The sequence below is a fragment of the Pseudopipra pipra genome, chromosome 24 (genome assembly GCF_036250125.1).
Source record: "Pseudopipra pipra isolate bDixPip1 chromosome 24, bDixPip1.hap1, whole genome shotgun sequence".
Taxonomy (NCBI): Eukaryota; Metazoa; Chordata; class Aves; order Passeriformes; family Pipridae; genus Pseudopipra; species Pseudopipra pipra.
The window spans coordinates 5,281,421-5,291,170 of NC_087572.1; the positions used below are offsets into that span (position 1 = coordinate 5,281,421).

General features: G+C 61.3%; 1 protein-coding gene across 1 annotated transcript in view; it reads right to left on the reverse strand.

Annotated features, from left to right (window-relative positions):
* Positions 1-9,414, reverse strand: part of SDC3 (syndecan 3) — a 45,440-nt gene extending 36,026 nt beyond the window's left edge. The window contains exon 1 of the mRNA XM_064635278.1: positions 9,201-9,414. Within this exon, the coding sequence (XP_064491348.1) occupies positions 9,201-9,299 (99 nt within the window). The 5' untranslated portion in view covers positions 9,300-9,414. The remainder of the gene's footprint in view (positions 1-9,200) is intronic.
* Between the last annotated feature and the right edge of the window lie 336 nt (positions 9,415-9,750).

Genomic DNA, 9,750 nt, shown 5'->3' on the forward strand with positions numbered 1-9,750 from the left:
CTCTTGCCATGGAAAATGAAGGGATTCAAGGTGTGATTTGGGATGTGATTCAGGATATTCCACAGCCAGGACCTGTTCCCAGCCTGGAGGGAGCAGGGTGCAATGATCCCACCAGCATGGAGAGCCTCTTCCCATTTCCACACAAACATCTCCGGGGATCACCAACAGTGGCTTTAAGGACACCTCTAATGGGACATTTGGGGGCAGTGCCAGGTCCTGGGCATGGGGCACAGGCATTGATTAGTCCCAATTAATGAGAGAGGGCAAAGAGGGAGAACCAGCTGCATCACCCCCATTCCAGCACTGAAGGTTGTGACTCCAAACACTCCCAAACTTCAGGGGGTCCTTCCCAGTGAGGACCCCCCACAGTTCCAACACCCCCTGACAGTGAAGGAGGTGCTCCAGGGACACCCCAGGATCCAGCCCAGCCCCTCCCACAGCCCAATTCCAGCTGGTCAGGGGCTCTCCACCAAATTCCACCCAACCAGTTATTTACGGGTAAACAGAGACAAAAAGCTCCTTTCAGTGCCAGGGAAAACAAACCCACGCAATTCCAGGGATCTGGGATCCCAAAGGCTGCTGGGAGCTCTGTCCCAGGGATCCCAAAGGCTGCTGGGTGCTGTGTCCCAGGGATCCAGGATCCCAAAGGCTGCTGGGTGCTGTGTCCCAGGGATCTGGGATCCCAGAGGCTGCTGGGAGCTGTGTCCCAGGGATCTGGGATCCCAAAGGCTGCTGGGTGCTGTGTCCCAGGGATCCAGGATCCCAAAGGCTGCTGGGAGCTGTGTCCCAGGTTTTTGGGATCCCAAAGGCTGCTGGGTGCTGTGTCCCAGGTTTTTGGGATCCCAAAGGCTGCTGGGTGCTGTGTCCCAGGGATCTGGGATCCCAAAGGCTGCTGGGTGCTGTGTCCCAGGGATCTGGGATCCCAAAGGCTGCTGGGAGCTGTGTCCCAGGTTTTTGGGATCCCAAAGGCTGCTGGGTGCTGTGTCCCAGGGATCCAGGATCCCAAAGGCTGCTGGGAGCTGTGTCCCAGGGATTTGGGATCCCAAAGGCTGCTGGGTGCTGTGTCCCAGGGATCTGGGATCCCAAAGGCTGCTGGGAGCTCTGTCCCAGGGATCCCAAAGGCTGCTGGGTGCTGTGTCCCAGGGATCTGGGATCCCAGAGGCTGCTGGGTGCTGTGTCCCAGGGATCTGGGATCCCAAAGGCTGCTGGGAGCTGTGTCCCAGGTTTTTGGGATCCCAAAGGCTGCTGGGTGCTGTGTCCCAGGTTTTTGGGATCCCAAAGGCTGCTGGGTGCTGTGTCCTGGGTGCTGTGTCCTGCGTGCTGTGTCCCAGGTGCCTCCTGCTCCCAGCGGGATGCAATTCCCACATCCCCAGCACTCACAAGTCCCAAGGAGCCCGGAGGGATGATGCTGCCCCATGGACAACAAACCCAGGTCAGGACCTTATTTCATCCCTGATGAAACCCTATTTCGTCCCAGCACCCCAATACCCCCATCAGCACATTCCCTAATTAACACCAGGCTAATTAACAGCAGAGTAATTAACACCGGAGCCCCGCCCCAGGTTTGCAGGGGATGTTTGTAATCATCCTTTGCAGAGGCAACACGCAGGGCACGGGCCGTGCATGCTGGCAGGGGCTGACCTGCCTCCACTGGGGCTAATTAGCAGCTAATTAGCGCTCATTAGCGCCGTGGGAGAGCGGGGAGTGGGTGCCCCGGGTCGCGCATTGCAGGGGCTGCGGTGCAATGAGCTCGTCGGGGCTCAGGAGGAGGGGGCCACCCTTCAAAGTGGAGTTATAGTCCCCTGCGTTATTTATCCTAATAAATAATGATTATATTTATTGTATGTTATAATAAATAATTATTTGTTATCCCAATAAATAATAAATCAGTCACCTGGGAGGAGGTGACAAAGGCACTGGTGACACCAACCGAGGCCCAAAGAGCCCCAAAAGGGACACAGCCACTGCCTCACCCAGCACCTCCAAAAAAGGGAACTTTGCACTTGGAGCAGCCTCTGGGGTGGGTTAAAGCCGCAGAAAATCACCCCATTTCATCAACAAATACCTGGCAGCTGCGGGATTTTCCACTGGGCCGGAGCCAAGGCTTTGGAGCAGTTGATGCCCCCCTAAGTGCCAGCTCCTGTGACACTCACTCCAAACTCCCTCAGCCCGTGGCAGGAGATTCCCACAACACTGAGCAAACACGTAGAGCCTGTGCCCGGAGGAGAAGGGAAATGAAAAGCTGGATGGTGCCAAAAAGCCTCCAAAACAGGGGGGAAATTTCCCTTATTCCACTTTCCTCTGATTGTCCTTTATGGGGCACACGGAGAGGCTCCCCAGGGACACAGTGGTGGGACAGGCAGCACCTGGAAAAGTTGTGAGGAGCCCAGTGGGCCCGAATTTGCCTAAAATAAGCTAGAAATGGTGCACTGACACCTAGTTTGGGGGAGTAAATCTCCTTGTGTGCTCTGAGCCAGCACCACTCGCTGCCTCTGTGCTCAGGGCAGGGAGACAAACACGGGGACTCGCTGTTCAGTTACAGCTCAGCTTGCAAAAACAAGGCATAAATAAAATTTATTGTCTTTTAAATGCCCACTTTGGACCCAAACTCCCACTCTTTTCCCCCGAAACGCTGCCCTGTGCTGTATTTTTGACATTTGCTACACGAGCATCACTTCCAAATCCACCTCCCCCTTCAGCAGTTCTTCAGCCCCGGCTCATGAAACAGCTTCACTCCCCTCCTCCTCCTCCTCCTCCTCCAGAAAACAGCATTTTTTGGCAAACAAACTGTTTTGCCAACAAGTTGTGCTCCGTGCTGCCTGAGAGATGACGCTTCCCCCCCCCCACCACCAGTTCCAGCCTCCCCCTCCCCAGTTCAGGTCCCACTTTGGGGCAGCAGCCGTGGGGACCCGTGCCCAGGCTCCCCCACACTGAGGCTTCTTCCCCCCCTTCTTGCTAAAATAATCCTCGTTTCGCCATCAGACGTGGAAAAAGCAGCAGCCCCGAGGTTGCTGCTGTTATTTTTATCTTGAAATAAATAGTTTGAGCCGTGGCCAAGCTGTTCTGAGGGAGGGCAGAGATGTAAACACACACACACACACACACACACACACACACGGGCCTCTGTCTGGGCTGGGGCACAGGGAACGTCCCAATCCAGCCTGGAGAGAGCTGGAATCGCCCCTTCTGGGATGATGAGGTGGAAAAGGGGATGGGAGGTTGGGAGAGCATTGCTCCCAGGAGGGGATCACAGGGTACCCATTGCTGGTCCCTCCAAATCATTGCTGTCCTCTCCATGCATCACCACCCCTGGGCTAAAAACCAGCTTAACCAGGGCCAGAATTAACCTTCTGGGTCTTTTTTAACCAAAAGCCTTTGGAAGAAACAGCTCTAAAAACTCTTCTACTTCCCCAGCAGCCAAAAGGAGCATCCCCGTGCCACCCGTAGGACACCGGGTTCAATCCTGTTCCTTTTTTAACCCCAAAACACACGGGTTGGGGGGCGGGTGCTGCAGTCTGGGGGGCAGGTGCTGCAGTTTGGCACCCCCAGGAGCCACTTCTGCCTGGATCCAGCCCCATCCTTCCCTCCTGCCCTGACTTCCACCCTGCTCCAAGTGCTGGGCACGCACAGGGGGCCTTTGCCCCACGTGCTGCTCACGGGAGCTTCGACGAGAAACTCACACTTAAATGTCAAATTAATTAAGTGGGAGAGACGGATGTGTGGCCACAAAAAGCTCTCTGTTCCACCCCACCCCCGGCCTCCCACCTCTGCTCCCCCCCCCGGAGCCAGGCACGGCCGGGGGAGGGAGAGATGACAAATATTCCCCCTCCCCCCATAAAGCACAACATCCAGGGAACGGGGGAAAAAGCCAAAAGCCAGGCTGGAAAAGCTGGGGAAAACCTCTGCTCCTCCCTCCACACACGTGCTGTGGCACCGGATCCAGGGAGGGACCAGCAGCTCCTGCGGGGGCCGGGGTGGAAAACAGAGGAAAATGGAGGAAAACAGTGGAAAATAGAGAAAAACAGAGGAAACAGAAGCACATCCCCTTTCTGCCTGGGAGAGGCTCGATGGCATCACCAGCTTTGGAGGAGAAATCCTTCTCCAGCAGCTCCTCAGAGTCCTCGTGCTGGTGTGAAGCAGGGTGGGGAGGATGAGAAAGGGGGATGCCACGGGACGCTGTGGGATGCAGGGACCACATCTCCCGCTGCTCCTGGGAGATGCCAAACCCCGTGTTGAAGGGGGTTCTTCCCCCAAATCCCTGTTCCCCCCGGGGTTGCAGAGGTGCTGAGTGCCGGGTTGGTGCATCCAGGAGCAGGACAGCAGCAATAAACACCCCCCGGGCCAGGCAGGGAGCAAGGACGGGATGGACAGGGAACGCTGGGAGGGACAAGCACACGGAGACAGAATTAATGCCCCGACGTGGAGCTATTTTGGAGATTTGAAAGGCTCAGGAGGGGAAGGGCTCCCGGCTCCCAGGGCCCTGCTGGGCTCGCTGCCTGCCCAGCCAGCAGCTGCCAGGGTTTGGTGCCAGGGTTTGGTACCCGGCTCACGTCCCGGGCTGGGCATTCCCCGGGCCTGGCTCCCGTCTCCCGGGGCGGCCACGGCTCCCAACCCTTCCAAGGGGGAAAAGGAGCCTCAGGGACACTCGGGGACTTAACTCCCACTTGTCCCATGTCACACCCAGGCTGAGACAGAAGGTGCCAGTGGCCAGAGGACCCTGTGCCCCTTCAGAAGCTCTAGGACCCTTTAATTTATTTGTTTATTTATTTTGTCCTTGGTTTCTCTGTGAAAGAGGAAGGAGCTGTGGGTTTGATTCAAAGAAATCCTTAAATAATATATAAAGCACACTTTTATTACGGCCTGGGAGATGCAGGGGGTGCATGTCCACTGAGAAAAGAAACACAACAGCTTTTCATACATTTGGAAGGAGTAAGTTTCAAAAATTATTTATCATATACACTCTTGGAGAATTGGTGCAAAGTCTGCCTTATCTAAATACGTAAGCTAGCTCCCCTTTATCTTAACTGCCCACAATTTGGGCAGGTTTCTATTTGCAAGCAGTTACAATTTTGCAAAGTCATATTTCATGCTAACTTTCAACTAAGGTGGCTAAATGTTTATTTTATTTTGTGTTGTCTTTGTTTCAGGTTGAGCACGGCTGGACCAGGAGAGCTGGGATGTCCCTGCAAACAGGGCTGGATTAAACCCTTGTGTTCCCCCAGCTCACAACAGGGAGTTCAAATCCACCCCTGGCAGCCAGGCTGAGTCCTTGCAAAGTCGTTACACCTCACGACTGACCCCAGAGCACCCACAAACCTCACAAGGGAAGGACCCCCCTCCCCCAGTCCCGATGCCAGGGAGCTGCTGAGCCCAGACCCCTGGAAAACATCGTGGGAACAAGGGTGGCCTGTGAAGCCCCAACCCCTGTGTCAGTGTTGGTGGGACCTGGAGCTGTGGGAGATGCTGAACCCCCCAAATCCTCTGCAGCGCAGTGGGGGCTTCACCCCAGTCCTCTGCAGGCCCAGGGGGCACCTCTGCATTCCTCATTATCCCTCGGGATTGAGCCAAGGGGGGATTTTAAGGCACTGTAAGGAGAAAGGGATGTCATTCCCCAGTGACCTTCGCTGAGAGAGCCCCACAAACACCCTCCAGAGCTAAAACCAAAGCACCTTCCCAACGTCCTGGAAAGCAGAGCAGGACCAGGCTGGCCCTGGAGCCATCCCAGGCACTGCTCCAGGGACAGGGACACCAGGACCTGTGCAGAGGTTACAGATCCTCAACGCTCTCAGTAATTAAGGTGACGAGTTGATCCCTAAGCTGGGGCTGGGCCAGCGCTGGGGCCACGGCAAAGCCCCCTGAGCCCACCTCGAGGGCTGGGGGACCCCGGGCAGGGGGTGGCACACGGGGCTGGCTGTGCCCACTCTCCCCGGCCCCACCCACAGCCCCCCTCGCTGCCTAAAGCTCCTCAGCTCGGCAATTCCCGGGAGCAGAGCCAGCTGTCCTGCCCCCTGCCCTGCCCCCTGCCCTGCCCCCTGCCCTGCCCCCTGCCCTGCTCCCTGTCCTGCCCCCTGCCCTGCCCCCTGCCCTGCTCCCTCTGTCCCCAGCGCTCCCCTGATGCCACTGAGCTCCCAGCACCCAAGGTCCTGCAAGGAGGAGGAAGAAGAGGAGGAGGAAGCAGCAATTCCCCCAGCCTGTGTGGGGTCTGCAGGGTGGGGAGCAGCCAGTTCTCCGAACAGCCCAGGAAACAGCCCACTCTTGGATCCTCGGTCTGATCGGGGGTTGGTCTCACCCCCACCACGGGCACAGCTCCAGCCTGGCTGTGCCCTGTCCTCTCCCGAGCTGGTCTGTGTCCAGCTTCAAGGGGACGAGGCAGGAAATGGGGGTTAGGCAGGACCAGGGATGGGCAGGGTGAGCTCGTGGGCTTCCCAGCCTTGGGGAATCACAGCCCAAACCAACCCCGTCCGTGAGGCTACCAGGAAAACCCACTGCCAGCACGGGAGTCCCACCAGGAGAGGCAGCCCCTGCCCTACAGCCTCCCACAGAGGCACACAAAGGGTTACAGGGACCAATCCCAGCGGGATCCATCCCAGCCTCCCCAGGCCCGGGGCCGAGGGATCACAGACACTCCGGGAGATCAAAGGGAAGCGCTGAGTCCCGGGAGACTCGTTACACTTTGAAACGCTCCAGCAACGCCAGGTCCCTGTGCCGAGGCTGCAGCCCTGTCCCTCTGTCCCTCTGTGCTCCCCCGGGATGGGGACAGGGAGATGCTCATCCCAGGGAGCTCCCAGGCTCGGTGCCAGCGGAGCTGGAGTCGCTCATCCGGTCTCTGCAGTGCAAACAGGGAATAAACTCTGCTCCCTGGCAGGGCCCAGGATCCAGCAGTGGGGCTGTGGCAGCAACTGCAGCAGGGTCCCCAAATCCATCCCCCATCCCATTCTTGTGGCAGTGACTGGGATGTGCCAGAGCTGTGCCAAGTCCTCGCTCCCCGGGAAGAAGCCGAGTCTTCGTCCAACAATGAGGGATGATTTAAAAGCCTCAGGAAAGGGAGAGAGGAGAGGCCTTGATGCCATCCAGGTGGGGGAGAGCAGCCTCCTCCATTCCCTCAGGCCCATGGTCGCATCCCAATCCCATCCTGGCACTGAACAAGCCCGTGGGCTCTGCTGCCCCAACATCCTCAGCAAACACCAACAACCGCCTGTGTCACATCCAGCAACTACAATTCCCCAAACTGGGAAGGGGAAAAGCTCATCTGGGGAGGAATGAGCACCCTCACAGCTGACCCCACACCCACCAAGGGCGCTGGAGACCCCAGCACACACTCACCTCTCACCCCCGTGGGTACCCAGTGACGGGGGGAGCTGCCAGCAGAGTGTGGGATTCCCAGGAGCAATAGCAAAGGCAATACTGGGCTTAACAAAGTGCCCTTGGATCCAGCGGATTTGCCAGAGGTATCAGCTGAGTGTGTCCTGTCCCCTCCACAGCAGCTTCCTCGGGAACACCGAAGCTGGATCTCTATTCCAGAGGGGAACTGCTGCTGCCGGGAACACCCCTCACCCAGAAATAGGGGTGCCCTCAAACCAGACCCTCAGGAGGAGGGGGACGAGCTCTGGGTTATTATAGAGCACAGAGCCAGGCCCTGGGACTTCTTCCCCTTTCTTTAAGAGGAGGAGGAGGCAGCCTTCCTCCCCACCACGTTCTCCTGGGCTGAGGAGGTTGTGTGGAAAAAGCATCTTCTGGCTGCAGGAGGGTCCTTCCTGTACAGCATCACCCCCAAAGCAGTGCCCTGGTCCCCCAAAAATGCTCCAGCACACGGCAGAGGGCAGGGCAAGGTGCAGGCAGGGCTGGGTGCAGGCAGGGCTGGGTGCAGGCAGGGTGCAGGCAGGGCAGGGTGGCTCCCATGGAGGGTCTCCCAGCCGGAGCGTGTCGGCGGGGAGAAACAATTTTGGAAGTGCCACGAGGAAGCACAGAGCCTTTTCCTTCGGCCACATGGAACCCTCTCCTGTTCTCCGGGAAAACCAGGCGCTGCCTGCGCAGGCAGGGCTGGATCTGCCCTCACCACCCCGCCGGGGGCTGGGGATGGAGAGGGGAGGGGGAGGCAGGAGGGGCAAAACCCCTCCAGCTCCTCCTGCCCCCGAGCAGCAGGAGGGGGTTTCCTCCCTCTCCCAGGGCACGGCGCGTTTTTAAGGCGTGTTTCCCTACGACCTTCAAACGGCAGCTGCCTGCAGCCCCCCCCGCGGCCCCCCACCCTGCCCGGCCCCGCCCGGGGGTCGCACGGGAGGGGACACCCCCGGGGGCTGCGATGGGGTCTGGGGGGGCTGTGCGGGCAGGGAGGGGCTGGCAGGGGCGGGGGGGGCAGCGGAGCCCCTCGGGAGCTGGGTGTCCCCCCAGCAGGGTGTGGGTCCCGGAGCCCCCCAGAGCCGGGTGCCGGTCTCCATGACCCCCGTGCACGGCGGGTGTGGGTACCAGGGCGGGTGCCGCCCCCTCCTTCCACCCTCATGTGCCGCTGCCAGACCCCGCACGGTGCCGGTCCCCCCCCGCACGGTGCCGGTCCCCCCACGCCCCCAGCCCAGTGCCCCCCGTCCGCTGCCGATGCCCGCTCGGTACCGGTGCCGCTCCCAGCTCCCGGTGCCAGCCCGGGCACGATGCCGGTCCCGCTCCACACCCCCCTTTTCGTGCCGGTACCGATGCACACACGATGCCGGTGCCGGTCCCCGCTGAGCCCCCGCCCGGGGCCGGGGCCGCTCCCCTCCCGGTTTCACTCCCGATGCCGATTCCCGTTGCCCCCCGTGCGGTGCCGGTCGCGCCCCCTCCCTCGCTGGGTGCCGATCCCCCCTCACCCCGCTCCCGGTGCCGATGCCAAGCCCCCCTCGCCCTCCGCCCGCTGCCGGTGCCGATTCGCTCGTCCTGTGCCGGTGCCCCCTCGACCCCCTCTCAGCGCCGGTGCCAATCCCACCTCATCCCTCTCCCGGAGCCAGCGCCGATCCCCTCTGACCCTCTCCCGGTGCCGATCCCGCTCCCATCCCGCCCCCTCCCGCTGCGATCCCCGCTGCCCCCCCGTCCCCCGCCCGATCGGTGCCGGTGTCGATCCCGCCGCACCCCCCTCCCGGTGCCGATGCCGATCCCCCCTCCGACCCCCTCCCGGTGCCGATGCCCCCTCCCGGTGCCCCTCGCCCCCTCCCCGCGGGTCCCCCCGCACTCACCAGCGCGGTGCGGGCGCTGAGCAGCAGCAGCAGGAGCAGGAGCGGCACCGGGAGGCTCCGCAGCCCCCGGGGCGCCGGCGGCGGCACCTCCCCGGGCATCTTCCTGCCGCAAGGACGGTGGCGGCGGCGGGAGGCGGCGGGAGGCGGCGGCGGGGGCGGGGAAGGGCCTTTGTTGCCGCCGCCCGCGGGAGGCGGGCGGTGGGTGCGGGCAGTGGGTGCGGGTCCGTCTCCGCCGCCGCCGCCGCGCCGCCCCCCGGCCCGGGGAGGGGAGGGGAGGACGGGGGGGCCACTCCCCGTGTCACCTCCCGCCCGGTGTCACCGCCCCGACGCGGCCGTGGCGCGGGGGGAGCGCGGGGAGAACGGGGGGAGCATCCGGGGGGGGCCGGGGGAGGAGCGGGGGGGTGTGCGAGGGGTCTGGGGGAGGTTGGGGGGTCTGGGGTAGATGGAGGGGGTCTGAGGGGCACAGGGGGGGATGGGGCGGACTGGGGGGACCCTGGGGGAAACGGCGGAGGAGCCGAGGGGGCTTCCGGGAGGTGTGGGGTAGATCGGG